Source organism: Diadema setosum, chromosome 15 (assembly GCF_964275005.1).
Source record: "Diadema setosum chromosome 15, eeDiaSeto1, whole genome shotgun sequence".
NCBI lineage: Eukaryota > Metazoa > Echinodermata > Echinoidea > Diadematoida > Diadematidae > Diadema > Diadema setosum.
The window spans coordinates 9742696-9770119 of NC_092699.1; the positions used below are offsets into that span (position 1 = coordinate 9742696).

The 27424-nt window shown below is 40.7% G+C and overlaps 1 protein-coding gene across 1 annotated transcript; it reads left to right on the top strand.

The window, feature by feature from the left end:
- On the top strand, positions 1–27424 carry LOC140238961 (kazrin-like). The gene is made up of 13 exons (XM_072318856.1): positions 1–162; positions 11218–11335; positions 14644–14856; positions 15805–16112; positions 16686–16911; positions 20165–20374; positions 21715–21917; positions 22561–22673; positions 23410–23644; positions 25068–25169; positions 25735–25901; positions 26577–26730; positions 27241–27424. Exons 1-13 carry the CDS (start codon positions 70–72, stop codon positions 27376–27378), a joined length of 2280 nt encoding a protein of 759 aa, XP_072174957.1. The 5' UTR covers positions 1–69; the 3' UTR covers positions 27379–27424.

Sequence of the window (27424 nt, forward strand, 5' to 3'; positions counted from 1 at the left end):
AGTGGCGGCGGGGGCGGCGACAACCTAAAGCCACTGGAGCGCGACTCGCTCAAGTCCAACCTCGCGCTGATGCGAAGACTCCTCGTGGACGCGCAGGCCAAGTTCCACCGCATGATGGACGACAACAAGAAACTGGCGGCCAAAATCGACACCTCGCTGCAGGTAAAGACTGGGGCCAGGGCGGGAAGGGTAATATGTTTGCTCTCCCCAAATTGGATGAAAGGGGTTTGAGGAACCCTCTATTGAGCAAACTTCCAATGCTGACTTATTTAACTTCTTGGGTACTTATCAATGTCAACCCTGACTGTCCCATCTCCCCCCCCCCCCATCCCATTGGTGTTGTAAATTTGAGACTGTGATGCTGAGCACTTTAGTATGAATGAATGGCAAAAACCATACGGGCAAGAAAGATACATTTTGTAGGAAAAGAGAAACAAAGTCTTTGCCAATTTTCCTCTATCTATCTATCCGGAGTTTGGCAAGGCTTTTCATGACTTTCTGAATAGGAAAAGTCATGTGAGGGTAATGGGATAATGGCACCCCATATTAAAACCAATCATATGACATTAGGATGATATGAAACTCTACAGTGCATGTCTACAGTAACCATGAAGAGTCTTCATTAGACTGCTGCAATTTTATGATATTAAAAAAAAAAAATTCCTGGCCATATTCAAAGAGCAGAGTTGCTGGGTTCTTCTTTCCCCCTTTAAAATCTACCATTGTCAGAACAGCACATATACAGCATATGCATTTGTATGTAAAATATCCTATGTTGTGTATATAGGTACTCTGAATATTCTGTGTAAGAAATCTTATTAAGCATATACCCTTAAAAAAAAAAATCACAAAAAAAGATCTGACTGAATGATGTATTATCTAATGTCCAGTGTAATGATGGATTCAAGCAGTCATGGGGCTAATAATTAGAGAATGACAGATTTCAAACCTGTTCCCTCCATTCCTTTCAGAGAGCTTGTGAGTTGTGCGGTATTTTCCAGTCCTTGCTACTTTTTACTCTCCTGTGATGGCTCAGTATGGCAGAGTTTGCAAATTCAGGAGAAATTTTGTCACGCAGAGGCACAAAAATGTGGATAACTCGATATGCAGAGGTGATTTTTGACAGCCTATCATCACCTCCTGCTTTACTGCTCTGTCAGCAGTGAGATCAGTTCAGCTGGGAATGTTGGTTTTTTACCACTTCACACTGTCTGTATGGCAGACCCTTATCCATGACTTCAGATTGTATTTCACCAATATTTTGGTGAATGTTTCATTTTGCGCCATTTGTTTGAATATCTTTTTTTCCCCCCATTTGATGTCTTGATATTCATATGTAGGGCCTACATTTGTAAGTTGATGGATTGAGAGTCTCTTGCTTCACATTGGTTTTGATGATATGAATTACATATTTTCCTTTGCCGAACAAATTTACAGCTTTATTTCAGTGATAAATTCACCTCTATGTCACTCCAATAAAAATTTTCTCTAGATAAGTATTCATTTTTGTTTTTCATGATATTCACAGTGATTATACGATTAGCTCACAATAGTACTATATCATTTTTTTTTTAGACTTCTTTACTCTAAGTCTATTAATGTTTGCTATTTCCTCTTTATGTTTGGCCTTCCCAAGAATGTCAGCGATAGCATATTGAGCAAACACTGTACCATCAATGTATTGAACTGTTTTGGCTCTTTGGGTATTGATCCACCGCCTGTGAATGCCTCCAAGCCACCCACGGTGTATTTTCCCCTAGTCCTACTCTTTGTGAAACCGGAAAAAGTGCATAGAAAGAGGGAAAAGCGAATGCATGCATTCATTGAATTAGGTTAATGGGAATTTATCCAGTGAGTGTATCCAATGAATTCACCTCTTCACTGTGATCAATGCGGGCCTCCTTGCACTGGTGTGTATCATTTTATACCCACTGGCATATACTGCATGTGGGAGGGAGTTGATAGAAGGCTATTTTACCAAACCATTTGCTCTCAAATGACCCGCAGACAGGAATTTGGTCATAATATCCCTGTCTTTTCATAGGAAAGATTCTAATTAAGCCTGGTCATTTTGCTTTAGAAGTGGATTCAGTTGATATGAACTCTTCTTTCATGTCCTGAATACCTGTGGCAGTTATTTAGATTATTGCGCGAGGCATCAGTGGTTTTCTAAAGTGGTGAATCTCTTCAAGTATTAGGAAGGTTCTCTGTAATTTCCACTCCCACTGCAACAAGTCACAGTGGACATATAACTCAGAGCCTTTAGATTCCACCTTGATATAAATGGAGGATAAACTCAAAACATCTGCTCCTGGGTAAGTGGTAGAGCCTTAGAAAATGCTGATTTACTGTTAGTATGAAAATCCAGTTTCCTAGCTTCTTTGATCGATTGGGGCTGTTGAAATGGATATCTCTGTTTGTCTGTGGATACAATATGCACCACCATTAGACCAATACCTCCTTGATTAGACTAATGTTTCAGGTGACAAATTTTGGAATGTGAGACCATCTTGTTCCATAACTTGAAGTTTATTTTACTGATAAAGCCCAAACAGACACAACAATATCCCTGATATTTTCTGATTTTATATGCCTTCTATTAACCCGTTGAGGATGGACTGATTTTACTACAACACACATTTCCCATAGACACCTGCCCGAGTATACTGGGAACTCGATCGTCCTCAACGAGTTAAGATATTTATTAAAGAGATTATGATTAATGTTTAAGTTCACTTAACCAAACTGTGCCCCAAACAAGGTAACATTTTTTATGGAAATATCAAGAACAGAAGGCAGATAATCATCCTCCGAGCAAAAGAGAGTAAACAGAGAGAGAGAGACATGAAAATTATGATGTTCCAGTTACATATTGCTGGATAGGATGTCAGTGTACCGCAATTACTTTTACCTCCAGCAACAAGTTGCCCAGACAGACCCCAAGCATTGGGCACGTAGGGAGTGGTGTAGCCAGCCAGCAGCCCGGCCAGGAAAACACTTCCCGTGGATCAATATTCGCCACGAGCCGCATGCCGCAGAGCGGAGAGAATGTTATTCATGAGACCCCAGACGCCAACGAGGGCACCCGGTGGTGTGTCTTACTGAAAGCACGTCATTCGATGTGACGCCTCAGTACTTTGCTACATAAATGCGTGATTTGGCCACCCTCCACCGTGCACATTCTTCACAGTCTGCCAAGCATAGCGTTTTATACATGCTTCTTTGTTTTTGTTTTCCCCTCTCCTTGTCCCAATGTCTAATTTCTGGTTCACATCTTGCATAATCATTATGACCTCTCCTGTATGTCTACTGCTCCCTACTCCCCCCCCCCCCCCCCCCGAAAAAAAAAATAACGGAAGGTTTATCTTAGTTCGCTTGCAAGTCTTTCATGTATTCACATTATAGGGTAAGAATTTTTTGCTCTGCTGTTTGCATTTGCGGAGAGTTCATGCTGCTGCTACGAAAAATAGCACTCAAATTTGTTGAAGAATTTTCACAACCTTCCATTTTGCAAGTTGTCGCACATGACTCCAACATCTAATTGGTTTATTATACTTACAGACTTCGCTGAGATATCCATGTCAATGTTTTGTGCTGTTGTAAAAACACAGTGGTCAAAGCCATTGGTTTTGTTATGTGAAGAGTAGGATTTAAACCTGAAATTGTTGCATAAAATAGTAATTTGACCAAGATTACCTGTTATGTTAAATGTCAAATTTTTTTTTTGCCTTTTCACGCAAAGTTTATACTTCTACAAACAATCAAGTATCTAGGTTCATTGACCTGTTTTTTCTTTCACTGTATTGTTCTTTCTCTTTCATATTATTTGCTGTCAAAATGATACAGTCAGTTACTTAGAGTCGTGATGGTATGATGGTATTTAAGTCTCTACGCTCTCGGCGCCACATTTCAGCACTGAAGTCCTCAAAGCCTCCCTCTTTCCTAATTGCATATCGATTGCTCATGCGACGCGCCCGGGCGGTGTGATATTACCAGATATCTCACCCCCGAAATCGCGGTGTGATTTCCAGCCGTTGAGCTTCGCCCCGTTTCCTTTCCTAATGGAGACACCTCTTCTCAGTCCGTCGTCTGCCGAGATAAGACCGCGCCCGCCAGCGTTTGCTCGCGAGCCGCATTTGCCGGGTCTGAAGGACACCGTAGCCCCAAATTAAATGAGGGCTGACGTCAAATTAGGTAAGCAAAGGGGGGGAGGTTAACCTGAGAGTGCTGTAAACTTCTTCGTGCCGATTGAACCTGTCCGAGTCGTAGCCGTGAAATGCAGGATTCTGTTAGTCCAGATAGATTCTTAGAAGTGACAAGTTGTCCCGCCGTTCTCACAATCCCCCTCGGCCATCTGTATCTGATACTGTCCGATGAGCTTGTCAGCTGATCAACATACCTTTCTCTTTCTCTGCATCAGGCTGAAGGCATCAGCAATTTCTCAGTTTCTTGGTCAGATTATCTTAGATTGTAGAAAGCATTGAATGTTGGCAAAATCTATGTCAGAATACTGGTGCTTGTTGGGTTTATTGGACGACAGTTCAGTTTGAAACTTTACTTAGGAACAAAACGAAGAAGCCAGCTGCATCTGCATCATCAGATGTTGTTAAGTGTTTGCTGTATATAGTATGAAATAGGTCATCATTTTGAATTTATAAGATACAGTTTAAAAGAATTATTGATTCATTTCCTCTTTACTTTATTTAGAAGGAAAAAGATTTTTAGGGTGATTTCAACTTGGCCAAAATTGATGGGGATATTCACTTCAAAGTTGCTGTCATGTTTTAATTGTATGTTTGACTGCGCATTCCAGATCCTTGGCAAACACAGTGCATTAGAACATTCCCATGTCATCCATGATCTGATCATGCGACAACATTGTAAATCACTGCCATCAGACTCCAGTCCAGCTTTGACCATATTTGGTATAAAGTTTGGGTAGCTTGCATGAATCTTGGCAGAGCCATTATTTCATTTTCTACCTCATGTGGTGCAGTGGCAGATGGATTTTTTTCCACTACCTCTTTTCTCTCAAGAAAGCATTCTTGACATAACAGTGAAGGGGCAAACTTATTGTAAAATAAGGATAAAGCATAAGAAAACAAAGAGAGGGAAAAGGCTTACCTTTTTTTTTCAAATAGGCCCTATTTTTCTTACTGTATTTCCACCACTTTTGAGCTAGAGACTCCATTTTTCAAGAGAAAAAAGAAGTTCTCTGTGTTAAAAATCATGTAAGATTTTGCTAGTTTTTGAAACTCTCCTTATGCATTATTTGATTCAGTTTGCTACTACCAGTAATCCTTGCCCACCCACATCCCCAATCATTCATTTGGTTAATGTCCCAGACCAAAAGTGGATATAGAAATGTTGCCTGATTGGATAGGTTGGTGTACTATTGAAACATCTTCTGGTAGGCTGGAATGGGTGTGGTGCAGAGGCACTGATGATTAAGAAATAATGATGTACATGTAGACTAACTTCATATTATACTTGGTGTGCTGGCATTGAATGCAAATCACTATGAGTACAGTTTGTCCTTCCGTCGCCATCTTAAAGATGTGATGGGGGCAGAACTGCTGCATGTGGGGTGGCTCGCACGTGGGACCTCCTGCGACTGAAGATGGCATCAAGGATAGACTCTAGTCGCCAGGAATAGAGATGTTCTGGCATTGAAATAATGAGGTATTATATCATGCAGATGACATACATGGTCAAATTCATTGCAGGACACTCAGGCTTGTGATAAAAATTTCTCAATGTGGATAGTTTACCCAGTGAAAATTTGTGTGGCATTATATTGGCTCCCAGCATTGAATTCGCGATTATGATGTCATCAAAACTTTTTTGAAGTTTAATGTTCTACCTCAAGAAATGGACAGAATTGTCTTTTGCTCTGAAGAAAGACAATAGTAATGTGAGAAATGTTCTCCTTTCTCATTTCCAAATATCAAACCCACCCCCTCCTGTCTTTTGCCAAACTTTGGTAGGATTTTTAAGGGTGTTTCAGCAAAAAATGACCACCGTCAGTGCATTCTTAACCCTTGGAATTTACATGAATCTGAGGCAGAAAGCTGTGAAGATGATATGCCACAAAGAGAAAAGCACCATCCAAAATGAGGAGTATGGGTAATTCAGAATATTTAAGGAACAGATTTGTAACTGTCGGTGTCGACAATGCATTGAGCAGTAATGAGAAGTGTCATGAGTGCTGCCTGCAGGTAGTGAATAAAACTATTTGTATTAAAGGCAGTACTTCCCACATGACTAATTGATGATGCTGGAATCATTTTTCGCAACCTCGAGAGGCAGACAACACCAATCTCAGCCCCTCATCAATCCCGAGGACATCCCAGAAGATGGGCAGAGCCACTTGGAGGTTGACCATCCACCAAAGCGTTCTCTAGTTTGGTAGGAGCCGATGCATAACGACAAGGAGGATGAATGAGGATGGTGGTGGATGTATGTCTTTCTTACATGACCGATAAATGTCGTCCAGGTGTCTGGCTAACATAGATCACCATTAAAGAATGTGACCCTCGGATACCATGTTTAGGATCATGTGTGGCTTCACTGTGAGTGAAGTTGCTGCGCGTGGTTCAGCGTGCACGTGGCCCTTCGTTTCTAAGAGAAATAAATACACAATCACTTGATAAAAGAAATGGAAGAGATGGGAAAGGACTTTTTTCATACAGCATCATCATCGACGGAAAATTCCCCATAGCTGATAGTACATACATGCAAGGCAATTGTATTTCATGAGCTGTAAAGTTAGCTAGAAGTCAAATGCAGTGACCTAGACCTTCAGACAAATGGAAATGCTGGCACCATGAGATTTTAGACCCCTCAAAAGGTGGATGTCTAATGTTTACAGGTAGGCCTACATAGAACAGACACGTGGCAAAGTCCATTCCAGCAAGTTCACTCGCCTCACCTCGCATTTAGTTCTGGTCTGTAAAAGTGTGCATTACATAGTATATAACACCTGGGCCCTGTTTCATCAAGCTGTTCGTTAAGTTACGAATGACTTGAGAACAACTGGTGATTAGTTTATGTGCTGAATTATTTAAATTCTGATAAGTGAAGCACATCAGAACTGATCACCAGTCGTTTTTAAGTTGTTTGCAACTTTAAAACAGCTTGAAATATCCCCTTGGCTGTAGAGCTAAAACTGGCTGTATTTCCATATGGCACGCTGATAGCTTGCAGGTGCTGGTAGGATACATTGTTGCTGCTGCCAGTATTCTAATGCTACATTGTAGAACTGTAGTTTTGTCAAAGTATACTCTCACTTGTGAGGTGTGCATGAGCCCAGCTGTTTTATTAAAAGGCAGGTTTGATACAAAGTTTCTGTACCACAGCATTCCATTGCATCAGTGAGTATTATGTGGAATGAGTTGTGGCATCGTAGTTGGATAGTGCAAAAATCTCCTCAGGCAGAGTCTTTGGACACCCCATGCTCTAAGGGAAATACATTGTACAATTGTATCTGTTCGGTGTTACAGATATTGAGATGGCCTATGCTCTTCTACACTGTAGATGTCATGAAACTTGTCTTACGAGTGGGATTGCTTTATTGCCATTTGTGTGCTAAAGATGAAACTTGTGGATTTGTTGACAGTTTGTACAGTACTTTCCTCATTTAAAAACAGTAGCACAACAAAGTGCTTTGAAAATTTTTACAGACGCACCCACACAGTTGTAGCCATGTGGTATTACAGTATGAAAGCAATACATTGTATGATAGAAGTTTTGAGAATGTCATAATCCCTAGTCTGTTGACAGTTGGTTTCAGGACACGTGTGCCAGGTGGCAAACTGAGCAAGCCAGTACAGTCAGTCCGCAGCACGTATGCTAATGAGCCGATCCGGCAAGATTTATTCAGCACTCTCGTTGACGATCTTTGCGTTCGAAAGGTGTCTCGTCGTGCGAGATTTTGCGAGACTTTGATAGGGCTATGGTTTTCACAGTGTAGCGACTTGTACATACATTTGTCATGGCTACAAGTCACGGTAAATTGTTTTCCAGACTTTGATCTTTATTTTGATACTAAATTTGCCTATAACATCGAATCTTATCATGACTATATAATCAGTTGAATTTGCGTAAATTTTACCTGCTTTTCACGGAAGATTTTGTCATCTAAAGTTCTTTTTTGGTTCCTGACCGGATTAAGAAACTGTTGTTTCTGATTTTGGCTTTTTCGTAGAGAGGAAACTTAGATACTCATCATATATTGGAGTCAAGGAGACGCAAGCATGATTTATACTAGTTTTTCCGTTTTGAAATGTCTGTAAAATTCACTCCTAAGCCAGAAATATGCTCCGCACAAAGTGTACAGTGGTGCGAAAGAGCTCTCTCATTGGACAGTGCGTGCGTTCAGCGCTTGACTACACGCGTGCCAAGAAACCGCAAGTGGCATGAAACCGTTATGTAGCAGCGTAATGACGTAATGCAAGCGCTGAGTGCAGGCGCTGTCCAATGAGAGAGCTTACTCTTGAGATTGCATGGTTTCAAGCTGATCAGCACTGACATCGATGTATACTTTACTGGTTCCTGACCGGATTAAGCAACAAATTGTCAAGATACTTACATGGATACAAAGATTAGGAGATGGACTACCAAATAAAGCATTTTCATTGAGACGCAAGGTGAATTTGGTATTTTTTTGACGTCTTGAAAATGTACTGCACGAATTACTTTTTTCATCATTTTTCAAGCTCAATTACGCTATGATATTTTTCATTTACAATAATTTGAGTAACATGTGACGATAGTTTACATATTTTCCTTGAATTTGATACCAAATTTGTGAACATAAGGTGTATTTTTGTAGCCGAAAGCCCAAGCACAAAATCCCCTTACGCAGCTCATTACGTATGCAAGCCTAAAGCGGGCTTGCATACGAGTTGACTAAATACGAGCGAATTATCGGGTGCTGCGGACTGACTGAGTATGTGTAAATGTTAGTAGCAAAGACAGGGCAAGAATTGAGGAATTGAAACTTATCCATGAGAAGAGAGGGATGCATTAAGTTGACCCAGATTTCGTGGAGTTCACTGAATTCAGTGTGATTTGACACTTTAAAGCAAAAATATGAATTGACCCTGATTTCTTCAAGTTCACAGAATTTATTGTGAGGGGGCAGTAAGAACAGGAAGCGTCCCTCATATGCCAGACACTGCTGGGGGTCTCCGACTGAAATCACTGGCCCAGTGTGGCTCAGATTGGCCACTCTTGTGGTTACCTTAGCGACAAGAGAACAGCCATGGCCGTTATGTGGCACTACCTCAAGGAATAGAAGACTCTTTAAACTTCACGCAGTCAATGAATGGATAAGAAAAAAACAAACAAACAAACTTCCAACAACTTCTGATGTCCTCTTTACTTTCAACAGAAAGAAAAAGGCATTTGGTGTGCAGTGTACCCCATCGTGTTTTTAATGCCAGTACTAGTGACGGTGTAATTCAGTCAGTCCAATGATCGTGATAAAATTGAATCACTAGATATTAGACAAAGTCTCTCCAAACATAGGCTTACAACTGGAAAGTTTAATGCCCTCCCCCCCCCCCCTCACTCAAGGATACCTTTTTACTTTCAACATTTTCTTTCTACAATGTTCAGAAAATGAACATTATACAACAAGAGTTTGTGTGTCAGATATTTGATTTTCCTTTTGTTTGATTACGTTAGATTAGAATGGAGGCCAGTTTGTAATTCCTCTATGAAGAGGTTTGGGAGCAGAGATCCTTCGTTTTTTAAAACCCTGGGATACTTTTTGATTTCAAGCATGGAGCCTCTCGTCTGAGAATCCACATGCTCCTCGGGAGAACTTCATCCTCCACTCGTCATGGGAGAGGAGATTCGCTCCTGTCAGACAGACTAAGGAGTCTTTCCCTCTCCGCCATCCTCAGCGGTGGGGTTTGGAGAGCCGTCTTATGAATCGAGTACATCGCTGATGGATGACTATGTAAATTGACTCGCAGTTTCATCTGGTAAATGGATTGTGATGACATTACGGGGGGGGGGGGGGGGGGGGGGGGATGGGGAGGACACTGTACAGGATGAAGGGAAGACATGGGTATGTCTGCTCCTGGTTTGTGGGATGCATCATCACCAGGGGAACATCACTGACCGCATCCGACGGGGAGCATGGTTTCTGCTGGTAGTCACAGGAGATGAGCGTTCTGAAAGTTCTGCGAGTGATTCAAACATTAGGAAGTCGTCAGTAGCTTCTGATTCACACACTGATGCCCACAGCTGTATACCTCCAGAGATGGAACATCATATGTTGTGACAAGCTGATCACAGCAGTGCCTGCTTGCCACATCAGTAATACTCAAGCTTTCGATTTTGAGATGGTCTTGATTTAAAGTTACATCACTGTACATGCCAGGCACAGTGTGTGTGAAGGTCTGTGAAGAACACACAAATCATGTGCATGACATATGATACTGTGTGTAGTTTGTTTTATTTCTTCTATTTTTAGTGGAAGGATTTTGCAGCTGCAGGTAATTTAGTCAGTGAGTGGAGCATCACACCAAGACACACCATTATTTCAGTGGGGTCATATTTTCGTGACATCATTGTTCCGGTGTGAGTGGTAGATGACGATACAAAAAATAGATGCAACATCCACCACACATGTAATTTGGCAGACTGTCTGGCAAAGTAATGTATCATGCTCCAGTGTGATGTTCTGTCTGTGTTTGCTGTCAGTGAGGCACACTGGATGGCAGAGATTGATAGATCATATAATTCTAATTTTCTTCATCTTCCTCTCTCTCTCTCCCCCCCCCACTATTTTCTATATCTCTCCCCTCTCGCTCTCAATCAATCAGTCAATCAATCAATCAATCAATCAATCAATCAATCAATCAATCAATCAATCAATCAATCAATCAATCAATTAATCAATCAATCCATCTAGCTATATATCAATCAGTCAATCTATTTATTTATTTATTTATTTATTTATTTATTTATCTATTTATTTATTTATTTATTTATCTATCTATCTATCTATCTATCTCTATCTATCTACTTATCTATTAATCTGTCTATTTGTCTATCTATCTATCTATCTATCTATCTATCTATTTATATATTTATTTATCTATCTATTTATATATTTATTTATCTATAGATTATTTATTTATTTATTTATGTATTCATTATATCAATCAATCTATCTATCTTCTTCACTCTTTCTCACTCCAGAATGCCAATCAAGAAGTGGATGCATTGAGAGAAGAGCTAGCAGACACCAACAAGAGGTTAAGTCAGATGAGCACAGACTCAGCACCGGCTACTCCTGACAATGATCAGGACAACAAAGGTATAGTATGGTTGTCTCCAAGCCTTGTCTACATTACATCTCCTTACCCCATGCCACCCCACTCCTTGGTGGTCTTCTCCACCCATCCATCCATCCATCCATCCATCCAACTGTCTATCAGTCCATCCAACTATCCATCAATCAATCTATTAAAGGCATAATTTACCATTTCCAGATGAAACAAAAACCCAGCATTAGTACTTTAAAATAGTTCTAACATGTGAGTTAGAGATAGAAACAACCGCTGTAAAAATTTGAATCAGTAAAATCGATGTTGAGTATTGTTAAATATACAAAATGTGAACAATAGTTATAATGAAAATGTTTCCTGGCTAAACCGTGTACAGTTACGATTTATTGAGAGAAATACAGTTTCTCATTATATTTTAGGCTTTATTGCGAAAATTTTATATGATAGGATGTTCTGCGGTACAACAGACCTACACATATGCATTATATGTCATATCTTGAAGATTTTTTAAATCACTGCTCCCAAAGGTAAACAGGACCTTTAATCTCACTTATCCAGTTATCTAAGTAGTAGCAAACCATGTATCTATCTATATATCTGTCTTTCCAACCATCTATGTAGATTGTGTATAGATCTTATTCTATCTTCCCAACCATCTATGTATCTATATTTCCAACCATCTACAAATGTATGTATCTAGCTAGCTTGTAGCTAGCTCTCTATCTATCTACACAATGAAGCTATCTATCTATCCACACCATGTAGCTATCTATCTATCCAGTCAGAGTCAGTTCTTACATTCGTCCATCTGTCGGTCTAGTCGCAACCATTCATTGATCTGTTCATCAATCTACATACAAGTACCTCTGTCCTAGCTGTCCACTGGTTCGTCCATCTACCTGTCCATTTGTCCATCCATCCTTCTCTCTATCCATTCCTCAATCTATTCATCCCACCCTCCATTAATTAGTCCATCCATCCTTCAATCCATCCATCCCACCCTCCATAAATCAGTCCATCTATCATTCAATCTTTTATCCCTCCCTCCATCATTCTGTCTGTCCATCCTCAATCTTTCTATCCATCATTCTATTAATCTGCCCACCCACCATCCAGCCATCAGTATTCATCCATCCATGTCATAGCTACAGTACCTAGCTTTATCATCTGTCAATCTGTCTCTCAACCTTTCCATCTATGTATCCATCACCTTTAAAGTGTAAAGTAAACTTTTCTTTCTTTCCCAAAACATATCTATCCCTTTCAACATCGTTCAGTGCTTTGTGTACAGTAGTACCTTTCGACATACCACATCACGTGGTATCTGACCACCTAAATAACAAAGTCACACCGAAGTATTCCATTAAAGCAGCCGCGGGGAATCCCGAAGCATGCAGGGAAAGATGCCACTGTCACTTAACGTGACACGATGCATGCAAACATTCCCAGTCCATGTGATGGCATGGCATTGTCGTCAGACCAACTCAAAAGAGACTCTGGAAGACATGTTGGGAGCCCGCAGTAGCTGGTCATTCAGCAGGGGATAAGCACAAAATCCATTAACTTGTGTCGATGACAGACCACTCCCCCTGAAATTGCATTATTAGCCCTTGTGTATATAGGCATGGATTATTCCATCACCAGAGAGATAAATAGTTATTATAAGAAGCTCTGTCTACTTTTTTTTTTTCAACACATTGTTGGATGCACCTATCAGTTTCAGTTTCAAAGAAAACATTCTTACCCTTTTGTAAAATTTGTGTAGGATTTTCACATAAACTTTCCTGCTTCATCGGTGGAGAGCAGCCAAAACAAGTTTCATGTGTCAAAAATTTGGGTCTACATAAATAGCTGATAAGCTTCTTACACTAGACGTGTTCAGTTTCATATAGAAAAGAAAAATGAAACAATAATAATTGTTGTAGGAAGCACACCCACTTGTCCAAGTCGGCTTGTAATCGAAAGTGAGGTGACTCGTGTTGTGACGTAGTCCTCGGGATCGGCAGGTTTCTTTCATTTATCCATATTTTGTTATTCCCCCCCCCCAAAAAAAAAGAAAAGAAAAGAAAGAACGAAGGAAACAAAGCATGTAAAGATATATACATAGATTTAGATATCTTTTTAGGACCTATATTTTCACTTTGCTGAAAGGAATTTTCATTATAACTATGTTCATTATATTTAACAAGAGTGCAGTTATCATGTTGTAGGCTTACTGAAAAGTTCGCCAACAGGACTTATTACGGGTTTTGAGAAGCACGTATCAGGGTAACAATAGCAACCGATGTGGCGCCAGGGTGGCATGTGTATACATGACCTACATTTGGCTCTCTTTAATCTCTTCCTCAGATGCCATGTAATGGGGAGAAGATTGATGTAATTGGGAAGTGTTAAAGTTTAATGGCCTCGTTTTCCACAAATTTGATGTTCTAAATGCTGGGCGAGTGGGGATGAAAGTTAGCTAATGCGATGAAATGAATCACATTGTTATCATAACGGGACCAGCTATGGACCATTAATGCCATAGATTGTCGATATATTTTGGCGGGCGTGTGGGGAGTCTGGTGCCAGAATATTGTGAATTATCTCATTTCATGCACTTACCATGATCTTAGATATTTAGAATCTCAAAACAGTTACTCATAATACCATTATCTGTAAGATTTATTTGCACCCTTGGAAGTGGTACCAAACGGTGGAAGAGCTTCTGGTGGTAGGACGACGTTGCACCATTACTGTGTGGCTTTGGGTTCACGGACCAATACTAATCATCTACAGGATACATTGATTTGCATGATTTCACTTTATTTTTTTAATAGCTGTAGCTGAACTTATTTACTCATTTATTGTTGTCATCATTTATCATAATTATTATGATATGATAATTATAATAGTAGTGATAACAATGAAACAATAATATTAGCATCAATGTTATATCAGCATTATTGTACTTCCACTACTACTGCAGGTACTTCTACTACTATTACTCCTAATACTGTTACTACTACCACCACCACTACTACTACTACTACCACTACTACTACTACTACTACTACTACTACTACCAGTACTACTACTACTACCACTACTACTACTACTACTACTACTACTACTACTACTACTACTACTACTACTACTACTACTACTACTACTACTACCACTACTACTACCACTACCACTAATTCTACTGCTACTACTACTACTTACAATGATAACACTAAGTATAATCATTGATATAATGTCACAACTAACACTGTGTTACCATCATCATTGTTGAAACTGCAAACCCATTTCAGTAAAGTAACATTTTCTTACTTTCTTCCCAATGTTTCAACAGAATGGCAGAAGCAGCAGGACCAGCACGAGCTGCAGAAGCTGCGCGACAAGTGCGCCCGGCTCGAGATGGAGAACAAGAGTCTCCTGAAACAGGTGGATGATGCCCGCATCCTGGGGCGGAGTCCGGAGGAGGAGGTGCCCAGCGCCAACGAGCTCAAGATCCAGCTGACACAGACGGAGCAAGAGCTGGCGCGGGCCAAGGAGGCCCTGAATGGTGGGTGGTGATGATGTCAGCCCCCCTCCCCTCCCCTCCCTTCCCTCGTCCCAACATCCCCCTTCCTCCATCCCTTTCCCCCGTCCCCCGTCCCCCATCCCCATTCCCCTCCTCCTACCCTTTCCCCTCCCCATGGCGAAGGAAATGATGATGGCAGATGTACAGGATCGAGGACTTGTGGCGCAGGAGCCCTGTTGTAGCTTAGTGGATAAGACCCTGCGCACTGACTGTCAATCATGAGGTCCCTGGTTCAAGTCCCCCTGTAGCACCTAATGTGCCCCTAGGCAATTACTCTTTAAATATTCTTGTGGCTTCACTTCTTCCAAGAGGACTTAGTGGTTTAAGCAATCAGTTCTCTAGCTGCTTGCATACATGCATTCATATAGTCCTTCATGGCCATGTAAACTAATCATAATTTGATGAAGACAAATCTGACTTGTGAGGGGCTCATATGTCAGAATGTGTAGATGAAATAAAAACAAAATTGAAAAACAAACCGTTGCACAAGATTCATTGTGTTTGGCATGTCTATGAAAACTGTAAATGAAGGAGTAATAGAAGCAATGTTGTGGAGTATCTTGGTCCTTGTTGTAAAGAGTATAGGCAGAGCAGAAGCAGATGAAGTCTGTTGAGTTGTTTAGAGTAGTGTTGAAAAGGAGTAAACTTTCTGTACTAGTCCATGAACAAAGCATAACCATTCTCATGCATCTGGGCCCTGTTTCATAATGCTGTTCGTAAAGTTACAAACAACTTACCAGCGGCTGGTGATCAGTTCTGATATGCTATACTTAGCAGAATTTCCATAATTCAGCACAAGAACTGATCACCAGTTGCTCGTAAGTCGTTCGTAACTTTACAAACAGCTTTATGAAACACCCGTCTGGTCAGTCTGTGTACTATTTCGTAAATGTTGTGCCGTTTTCCTCCCGTCTCGAATCCACCAACCAGCCATGAAGGCGGACCGGAAGCGGCTGAAGAGCGAGAAGGTGGACCTCCTGAACCAGATGAAGCAGCTCTACTGCACCCTGGAGGCCAAGGAGGAGGAGATGCGGGACTTCATCCGCAAGTACGAGCAGCGGATGACGGAGAGCGAGGCCAGCCTCCAGAAGATGGTGGCGGAGAAGGAGGAGGTGGAGAAGGACCGGTGGGAGATCCTGAAGCGGGCGCGGGAGGCGGCCGAGCGCTCGGTGGCGCTGAGGGAGCAGCTGGACAAGAAGGAGAAGGAGAATGAACTTCTGGAGGAGGAGAAGGAAAAGGTGAGTTTGGGGTCTCAAAGGTAAAGCATAGATAGTGCTCAAAGGAATCAAAGTCACCGTCCACTATTTAGATTTTGCTTGCCCCCCAATTTCGTGGGTTTTGTGTCCAAATGTTTGAGAGGTTCTGGGAAAGAAGCTATCCTCAAGACCAAAACAAGATTCACAGAAATCCCACATCTGGTAATGCATGTTCCCACATTTTCCCAATCAAAATGAATAAATGAATGAATGAATACATGAATAATTGGATTAATAAATAAATAAATAAATAAATAAATGAAATAAACAAAATAACAATAGATTAACAGATTAAAAGAATGATAACTGGGTAGTTGAGTAAGTGAAATAACAATAGATAAATTTATTTAAAAAAAAAAAATTAAAAGTTGCCACATCCAGTAGAATTGTATAAGTCCCCCAAATCCTCTTTTGTCATCTTTTTAGTTTTGAATTTCCATCAGCGAAGTTGCAGAGATTACGAGCAAAACTTAAGTTCAGCTTGTAAGTTATGCAAGTTAGAGAGAGGGAGAAAAAGCAGGAAGATATTAACCGAGTAATACTGTGCATTGCTAGGTGAGACGGCAGCTGATCATGGAGAGGCAGGCCCCTCGCATCATGCTCAGCACGTCGGGTAGTATCAACGACTCCATGCTCATGGGCTCCCACCACCGCGATGGGTCCATCGGATCGGACAGCGCCCTCTCGCAGGGCGCCGAGGCCAGCACCCCGGGCTCCGACCTGCCGGAGACTCCGCCCATGTCAGCCAGAAGTATCCGGACCACCCATTCCTTCATCTCAGGTGAGGCATCCGGGGTATCCCGACGTAGACATGCCTGTGGTTGAAAGAAACCAGTTCGTGCCAACTAAGCATCTCATGAAAGCAGATGTGTGGGTGTTTTATTGCATATCTGGAATATCTGTTTAGGCTGGAAGCACCTAAAGTATATGGTGAGGGGTTATAGTGTTGCTGTTTGTATGTGTAGATATGTAGCATTCAGGTTTTGCTCATTACTTTTGAAAACACTGACACATTCTGGGCTTGATATTTGATAGAGGGAAGAGAATCATTCTCCAATGTATTGAACATTGGAGAGTTGGGTCTCCTTCAGAATGCTTATTAAGAAAATTAATTACCACCTTAGGGAAAAATGGGAGGAAAAATTAAAGAGAAAATAATTGAATGTGCAATATGTCCTGCTAGTATTTTGCATAGATAAAGTTGAAGGGTATCACTACAATATTCAAGTTATTCTTATAGGATAGCTGTATGAATAAAAGTGAAAAAACAAAGCTTTATAGACGGGAAAAACCGAACAAAACAAAAGACGACAACACACCAGAGCCAATTCAGAACACAAAATATAGTCCATACAATGTGTTGATGAAACTGAATCCATCTCTGCATCCACGCAATGATGAGAGTGAAAGTTTGTAATGCATTTATCTTTGATTTATTTTTTGTTACACGCAAAGTCCAAGAGTACAGAGGTATGGTCTCCTCCTTAACAGCATTTCACCTAACATGGAGTGAATCATTTCAAAATCAGAATGAGATGACCCACTTTTTGTGTCAAGAGTCAAGCATCTTGCTCATTGTGTTGTCGATCATGCGTGATCATACACATTCAGTGTGTTAACATGGGATGAATGTTGGGGATGCAGTGTTCTGTTTCATTTGGATTGCAGACTGACCGTTACATTCATAACTCATTAGTGGAAAAAAATGAGCATTTTCTTTGCTCATTTTTCCACTAATAAATTATATTCATTTCTGGTCAGATTTTTTTCTGTTTCCGTGTGTTACATTCATAACTTGCAAGATATGAAGTGTTGTGATCTTGCTGTCACATTTTCATTTTCAAATTTGTTGCGAGGATGTCTATACCATGGTGATCATTTTGACCAAATACTGGAATGTAAAAGTTGGAAGGTTATGCAATACAGAAGAGTCATTTCAATAGTTGATTGGAAGGGTATTAATGCTGTACAGTGTGTGTACAGCACTAAGGCCCTTCTGCTCTTAAAGTTGATAGCCAGTTGGTTCGGTTTTTGAGGTTACTTTGCCATTATGCATATCAATCATGTACATGTACATACTATTAGAGCATGAAGGACAGATGTCCCAATTCATTTTTGTTTCAGTATATTCACCGTAGTGATGGTTAGACAGTTGCTTTGATCATATGGCATTTTTGTTTTCATTGTAGCGTAGGAAAATACATTATATTTCAGCATTTTGAGTTGCGAGAAAAGCAGAAGTTTGAGCATAGGTTGGAATGCACATATGTCATTTAGTTTTTCCATGCTCAGATCTGGCTTGAAATCTATTTCTAATTGCATTATGGCAGTTATAAATGGGTTTAGTATTATAGAATTCTGTACAAGTATTAGAACAGGGACTTTATTTAGTACCATGTAAATGTGCTGAGTTGTTAGTGATGGCTATCAAAATTTAGCCATCCAGTGGGTTACAAGTGATCAGATTTCACATCCCAGGAGATATCCTTGTCATTTGACCACCTTTCAGCATCTTTTAAGTCCTTTTGTCATTATCTAATTGAATATGTTCCTTCTCTAGATGTGCCCTTGATTCTAACTTTTTATTTATGTATCTATTTATTTATTTATTTTGTCTATCAAATATGTGTTGGAAGAGAGAAGGAAAAGTTACTTGTCTTTAAAAGGAAGGCTGTATCCAGATGGGGAAGCATTTGCAAAGCCAGTTCGTAGTTAGCACAGTACCATCAGATGTGAATCCATTCAATCACAAATTTCTGAAACCTGCTATACACGTCTCCCAGTCCACACCACATTCGATCTATACTCTTAAACAATGCTCTCACAGCTGTTGAGGCTCTCCAAGAACAGCTTTCGTGCCCACCGTGGAAAAGAAAAGTTCCGCGTCTGTGTCACGGTATGAATGGTCATTTGCATGCGCTTCGAGTCGCCATCAAATCGCAACCCCTGAAGCAGCTCATTCGCAAACAAAGCAAAACAAAATAAGAATAGATAAATCGATGAATATTTTGGATTAGAAAAAAAAATATTAAAAAGATTTTGAGCCTCCCAATGCAAATGACCTCATTATGCTAATTCACAATCCTAACTACGAACTCGCTTGCCCACATCTTGCTTTGTTTTAAATACCTTGAGGAGAAGAAACACAGTTAATATTACCATTGCGTCATTTCCCATCTCCACTGAAAAAGAATGGACTACAAAATGAAAGCATTGATCCTTTGTTCTGATAATAACTATATGATCTTGAGTGTGATTCTGTGTGTACTTACTGCACTAGAGCCATCATGGCGTTTGTGCTTTTGCCAAAGTATTTGCACATTTGCACCTTTTTGCTTATGCCCGTGTGTTTTGTTTCTTCTCTTTTGTTGTTTCTCTTTGTCTGTCTGTCTGTTTGTCTGTCTGTCTCTCCTGTTTTCAATCTCTCAATCCACAACAAAACTAAATTAAAACATAAATCCCCCTCCCCCTCCCCTCTCCCCCATCCCGGATTTGCCCAATAATCCAACGTCAAATTAACAACCCTTTCCTTCCATTCCCTATTCCATATTTACCTTAAATACCTCTGACAAATTACTTCCCTGTTTATCTAATGTCGTCCTACTTTTGACTCTGTTTAAAAAAATAACCTTGTCATACCGTGACAATCAACCACCTTTACCTGTGCATGAATATGTATTTCTCCTGTATGCATGCCATGTACCATCACAAAATGACCTCTCTATGCAACTATGATATTTCTCTGAAATTCAAAATGATTTTTGATTTGTTACCATTCTAAACTGCCTGATGTGTCACTGGTCATATATGAAATTGTCTGTATCAACATGTTTTAAACCAACCTACATATATATCATTTTGACGTCTCATCTATTCAAACTTTCCATAACTGAATGCTACCCTTTTCATCTGATACCCACCGATTCCATCATATATATGATTTTTCTTTTTTTTTATCACGACACTTATCAAATCCCATGTCCCCATAAATGTCCCTTCAAAATACATCGACACTCCTGATTAAAAAAATTTAGATAATACTTCAGCCGACAGCGAAAGCCGGGAGTTCCTCCTGTCGCCGGCTGAGCACCTGTCGAGGTCGTCGGAAGAGCTGTGCAACCTGGAGACGGCGTCGACGACGTCCAAGGAGCGCTTCAAGAAGCGGAAGCAGAAGAAGTTCAACTCGCTGTCGAAGATCTTCGGAAAGAAGAACCGCGCCACCCTGGAACAGATCGTGTTTGACGGTGAGCTTTTTTTTCCCGTCAGATCGTTGCTTGGTCAATGGTCGTTGGAAAAAGAGGAAAAGTACTTGGCAGCTGGACCAAATATCTTCTCAGCATGTGATGTTATCTCCTTGTTTTGTGCCTTTTTATGTGTAGGTACTGTGTTAAACGTTTTTGTTTTGACGCTGTCCTCATGTCCTTGCAGATAGGGAAATGCCATGCTTAATGAGCCATGAAACCACATACTGTAAAAGTGGAAATTTTTGTGGTGTTGAAAATTTTCGCACATTTCGCTCAACCAGAAACCAGCACAAAAAATAAGAACATGCGAATGCTTTTGCTTGCTATATGTTCAAGTCGTTCATGTCTTGATTCCGTGGAATTAAAGGCGCGTGAAACTCATCTCACCCCACCGAGTGTGAATAATTACTCACGCAAAAATATCTACCTTTACTGTAGTAAGAAAAATTTGCTACAAATGTGAACATTGCGTGCCAGTCCACGATGAATATGCTTCCGAGAGGTTAATGCACAGATGTTCGCTTTAAAAGAAAGAAACAAATTTCTGCTCCCCCTTTCCCTGACTTTTTTGGGGTTTCTTTTTTTGTGAAGGAAATGGTGGTGGCTCTGAGGGGCCAGAATGGGAAGATACCAACTGTAGACTCTCTAACAACAGGCAGACCATGTGTTGCACATCATATTAAAGTGCCTTCCACATTGTCATCTGCAGCTTAAGAGTTTGCACTCGGTGATAGTTTATTTCCAGCGGGGAGAGTGACTAATTTCACCAGGCTTGATGCTTCGTCACGAGCGATGTTCCCTCGGAAAAGAGAAAGTTCCTTCCTGTTCACATTAGGAAAGTATTTTGGAAGCAACAAAAGAAGGAAAGAAAAGAAAAGAGGGAAAAGAAAAAAGATGTGACTGAAGTCAGGGATTAATCACTTCTGAGCATACTATGGGTGGAAATGTGCAGGGTGAAATCAAAGTTGTGGCGACAGGCATCAACCAAAAGTTTGAAGCATAAAGGGTCATGGTGGTCAAGGCCGTATCTGATAAGCAGTGAGCAACACACATGCCCACACACTTCTTCCATTTTCATGGAAGATAATGATATACAATGTTGTATGAGTCAGGAGTAGGGGTGGGGGAGGATTGTACAAAGTGACTTCTCAATAGTTACCTCAAACTAAAGGGTTAAGTCAAATGAAGGAAACAATGAAGTTTCATTAAAACCCGACAAACAAGCAAAAAATACACCACACATTTTCACAAGGTTGTCACGACATCGTGCGTTTACGTATATATCTATATAAGTGTTCCCATTAACGCTCTTGTCTTTTGCTGCATGTCGCCCTCTACAGACACGAACCTGTCCAACTCCCGGCACAGCAGCACCCTGGAGCTGTTCTCGCTGGACGAGCAGGAGAAGGCGCGGCTGGCCGAGAAGTGCAAGTCGACACCCATGTCGCAGTGGAAGGCCAACATGGTGGTGGCGTGGCTGGAGCTGGTTATGTGTCTGCCCCAATACAGCAGGGCCTGTGCTGAGAACATCAAGAGTGGAAAGGTAAATGTTGTCATCGTCATCATCATCATTAACATCATCATTGTCATCATGATTATCATCACCACCACCATCATCACCACCATCATCATCATCATCATCAGCATTCAACATCATCATCATCACCATCATCACCATCATCATTCATCATTATCACCATCATCATCATGCCCATCATCATCATTATCATTTCAGCCACAAGTAATGCTGTCATCAACTCGATGTGTATGTCTCATGTCTATCATTTTATACTGTAAAATATGATATATTCGCGGCATGAAATTTTCGCTAATTGGAGCCGCAGCCTTTTTCGTGGCGTAAAATTTTCACGAATTGCCACTGATGTTTAATGCATATATTGTAGACAGAAACTTTCACATGCATTTTAATTACGTGAAAATTTGGCGCTCACTAAATTCTCAAAATTCAAATGCACGCGAGCATTCCTCGTTTTACAGTAATTGGTGTCCAGTGTGTAACAAAGATGTGAGTACACACCATTTCAAAATGTGTATGGATCTTATTTTTAAATGTATTTTCTGTCAATGTGTGTTGAATGAATCTGAGTCTGAACAAGCAATGAGCTCAGAGAACCTTGATACAAGTTATGATCGTGGAATGTTGTGTCTTGTCTCTTCCCCCTCAGGTGCTCCTTGGTCTGTCGAATGCTGAGCTGGAGTCCGGTATGGGGGTCAGCAACGTGCTGCACAGGCGGAAGCTGAGACTGGCTATCAACCAACACAAAGTGCCTAGCGACTGGTGAGTGATGGGTCGTTCTCGTCTCTCTGGTGTTAATGTCCTTGCTAGAAGATTTTCTTGGCTAAATGGATGATTTTCCCCAGCACACCTGCCATGATTACCATTTGAGTCTTTTGTACAGGTTTCAATGCCTGATGCACGCAGTAGTACCTGGGAGTTGGAGATGTCCACCTCCTCAATAGCACACTGACCATGAAACGAAAACTCATTCAAGTTCACATTATTTGTGTGTCATGTCAGTGACAAGCCATGTACCCCACATCTTCAGGAACTAGCAAATATAGTGTGATAAATCGGGTCATGGGATAAGGGTTTTTGCTGCAGATTATGGGCCACTGCTACAAGAACTTCTCTCGAGTCATCCTGAGTGACTGTTATGGTTTTGCAGGGAAGAAGTTTTTGCTTCTTCTTTCTATTTTTGTACAAAGAGCTGCATTCAAAGAACATATTCTTAAACAAAAAACAAAAACAAGAACAAAAACCAAAACCAAAACCAACCAAACAAACAAAAAACAACAAGTGAATTCTCAAGACCTGAAGAGGAAAGGATGGATATATTCAAGGCTCATGCATTGGTCACATGAAACTTTGTTGAAGATTGCTTCACCGAACTCCTCTAACTCCTCTCTCCCCTTGCTCCCATTTTCCTCTTTCACATCTTCCACCCTCCATCTCCCCCACCCCCCTCCCCTCCTCCGACTCCACCTGCCATTCTCTCTCCCCCGTGGCCCTGCAGTAAGTTCCCCAAGGCGGCCGAGCTGGACCACTGCTGGGTGGCCCGCACCTGGCTGGGGGACCTGGGTCTGTCCCAGCACTCGCTGACCTTCGAAGCCGAGCGGGTGGACGGCCACGTCCTGAATAGCCTGACCAAGCGAGACCTCGAGAAGTACCTCAAGGTGACGAGGAAGTTCCACCAGGCCAGCTTGCAGCACGGCATTGAGCTTCTTCGCATGCTCAAGTTCAACAAAGCAGTGAGTTTTCATTTGTTTGTATGTCTGTATGTCTGATTGTGTCATTGGATTAATAGACCAAGATGGATTTGTGATTTTAAGGTGTGTTTAGAAGCTCAAATATTTCGTCCAGTGCTGATTGAAGAACTTCAGGCTTTGCAGACAACAAAAGCCAATTTCCTCTGTGCAAATCATGATATGTTTTTCTGTCTGCACAATTCAATACTGTTACTTTTTTTGTAGGAAAGCCACACATTTCTGGGCATTTTGAGTTGGAAAAAATCAATAGATCATCTTAGGACATATTTGTGCATGTGTGTCTTGTTACTTAGAAATTGTTTTCTTGAAATCAAAGTGAAAATGAGGCATACGAGTATGCCTGAGATGAAGCACTGTATTCTAATTTGGTGAAAGGCAGTGTATGGATGATTTCACATAATGATTGATAATAAAGAAAAACTGCTGCATTTAAATTCCCCTGAGTAAATTGTTTATTCAGTTCTGTTCGCAAAACTGTTGTTAGTTCTCAGTTTAGTAAGAATTATGATTGGTATTATACACCAGAATGGATTTTTACTCCTTGCCTGCTTAAAATCAAGCAATTTTAATGAATAAAAACTTCTTGATTAATTGCATGTGATGCAAGTAGTTTGCCAGTCACCCATCCATATCTATTGGCAGCTTGGTAAGGAGAAACCACTAAGAGAGGCTGGGAAGAAGGGGAGAGCAAAAATCAATTTCACAGTCCAAATATCAGCGCCTCAAGAAATGAAGCGTTCAAACCTCAGCATAGCCTTGGGTGAATTTTGTTGTAGAAGCCGTCATCTTACGATCATTGCACTGACACCTCTGGATTTGACTGCCCATCTCACAGTTGGAGAGAGATTGGGTGAAACTGGTTCAATTTACGGAATCTTGCAGAGACGGGGGGGGGGGGGGGGGGGGGGGGGGGGATGAACAGTCATTTGTGAATTTTAAACATGGGGATTAACTCTCATCTTTCAATATGTGTTGCCAATTTTTGGACCAATTATTAGATTGTTTACATGTTTTTGATGGTTCCACAACTGAAGTATTTGAGCTTATGAAACATTAAGAATGAAATACAATATTGTAATAAGATACAACTTTGCACCAGAGGGCTCTTTTAGAAGTTAAAGGGCAAAGTGTATTGCTAAGTGCCCACACACCTCTCATGGTTCCTTCAATGTACAACTATTAGTTCGTGTCCTGATGATTTGGATATCATTATCACCTATTAAGATGTACAGTCTGTATGTACATTGTATAACAGTTTTCTCTCTGATACATGTAGATGTTAAAAACCTCCCAAGATTTGATGTGTGAAATGTTGTTGACAGCCCTGTGGAATGATACAAACTCCAGACCACATGCTGACCGTGTCCATGCATGTCTTGTCCTTTTCTCCACCTCCCCATTTTAGATGCTGGCCGAGAGGAGAGCCCAGAGCCAAGACGTGGACATTGACCCCTTGGTCTGGACCACACAGAGGGTCATGAAGTGGGCAAGGAGTATTGACCTCAATGTGAGATGATTGTTTGTTGTTGTTGATGTTGTTGTTGTTCTTCTTCTTCTTCTTTTCTTTTCTTTTCTTTTCTTTTCTTTTCTTTTCTTTTTTTCTTTTGTGTTTTGCCCGTAGAGCCTTGAAACAACCCCCTTCCCGCATTAGAGAAGATTAGTTGCTGTTGTTGTTTTCTTATTCTTTTCTTTTCTCTTCTGTTTTGCCCTAGAGCTTTGAAACAACCTCCTTCCTCTGAGTGCAAGAAGATTGTGTGCTGTTGTTTTTCCTTTTTCTTCTCCCCCCCCCAAAAAAAAAGGAAAAAAGAAACAGATAAGATACTAAAAATTGTAAATCATAATATCCTAACTTTTGTATGTTTGCATTTTTGTTTTTGAAGAACTTGCCCTGTATTTCACCATTGATTTAGGAGAAGGCATCATTCTTTCTTGGAAACATATTACTGATAAAAGGAATGATTCTAGATTTTATAAGTAAGTATATTAGAGTTCTATTCACTGTATTGGGCTCAAACAGTACCAAAGCAAGTATGGAGTGGTGAGTATATCTCCTCTTTATCTCTCAATATCAGGAATATGCAGAGAATCTACAAGACAGTGGAGTCCACGGAGCCCTCATGGTCCTAGAGTCCTCATTTGATGCGGAGGCCATGGCCAATGCCCTCGGTATTCCATCCAGCAAGAACATCATCAGGAGGCACCTGACCACCGAACTCAATGCACTTGTGCTGCCTGCCAGGTGAGAGCTTGGCTGTACCAGTGATGCTGGTCATTGTATTCCAACTACCAGGAGATCATTTTGTAATATGCAGTGATGCCAACTGTTACTTTTTTTTTCTTTTTTCTTTTGCGATATTGTGTTCTCTTCTTGCCAAAATTTTTAGCCAAAAATTCTGTAGGTTTCATGGAAAATATTGAATTGTTTTGTTTTCCAAAAGTCTAATGCAGGAAGGGTAAAATACTGTTTGTCCACCAAACTACACCTCAGCCCTCAGAGTACTGCAGTGCAGTGCTGTACAAGGTTAGGATCCCTCAATATGGCACAGAGAGACATTTTGGTATTGATGATTGCTGTCATTCCTTAATTCAGAACAAGAAGGGCACTACTTACATCTAGTTTTGTAGCAGTAATGCCCTTCTGTATCTCAGCTGAGGACATACTAGTAATGCATTTTCCGTCTTTACAACTTTATATAAAAGGCATTATTTGCTTTAGACAAAAGAACTGTATGTATTTATTCAAGAATATTGAGTGTTACTGGTGTAATTCATATGAATGGACATATTAAAGCTGAGCTAAGAGTAACATTAAGTCCACATTCCAGATCTTTTGGGTTCATTGTTCGTCCATGTTATTTACTTTGCATTGTTTTGTTGTTGTTTTGTTCCACCCCCCATCCCCAATGATGTCCAGATCTGCCTTACAAGCCACCAGTGGAGACAGAGAAACCCCTACCACCACCACCACCAGACCCCGCCGCTCCAGTGCCGGTGCCCTCGGCAGCTCCTCCTTCCAAAGATCCTACCATAGCAATGGGGAGAGTGGCAGGAGTAGACCCACCTTTAGGGTGAGTCTCCACCTCTGGGAAGAGGCAGTTCATTTTGTACCCCGAAATATGACAAATGACGTCATTGACTGTTTTTTACTGTCATTACTGAATTAAAAAATATGGAAGACAAAGACATAAATGAAATTTGTAGCAGAACTTTTTTTCCCCTTTTTTTATTCTCATGATGATCTCTTGTAATTGACAGTACTTTTTTTTTTTTTTTTTTTAAAGCTGCTGAGGACCATCTTTGATAGTATTTAAACCAACATGGAGATGGGTATGTGGGACTGTGGTGATATTTTTTTTTTTTTCATTATCAATCTTTCAATACATGTATCTATAGTGAGATTACCATAGAGCTGCATTAGTGCTGAAAGTCTTTGGTCTTTTTTTTTTTTTTTTTTTTTTTTTTTGATGTTGAAAGAAACTAAGATAGCACCCTATCCCTACAGTATATAATTATTTTCATGGAGCTTTCCCAGACCGTAGGCTGACATCAAATGTCTCCGTTATTTCTTCTCTCTCTAGGGCTCACTGGGTAGAGCCCTGGGCCGAAAGCTTCGGCAAGACATGAACGCGTACAGCTCAACGTTCAACGCTACACCGGAACAGATCAGATCGAAGTCGAGGAGCCAGGAGCTGAGCGGGGAGAGCACAGCGGTATAGTGGGGCACCCTCTATCATCACTGACTGTGTAGTATTCAGAGCGAAC

Coding starts and splice junctions, on each gene's coding strand:
- LOC140238961 (XM_072318856.1), top strand. CDS start 70: ATGCGAAGACTCCTCGTGGACGCGCAGGCCAAGTTCCACCGCATGATG. Junction 14,857..15,804: donor GGCCAAGGAGGCCCTGAATG/GTGGGTGGTGAT, acceptor TCCACCAACCAG/CCATGAAGGCGGACCGGAAG. Junction 25,170..25,734: donor CAAGGAGTATTGACCTCAAT/GTGAGATGATTG, acceptor TCTCAATATCAG/GAATATGCAGAGAATCTACA.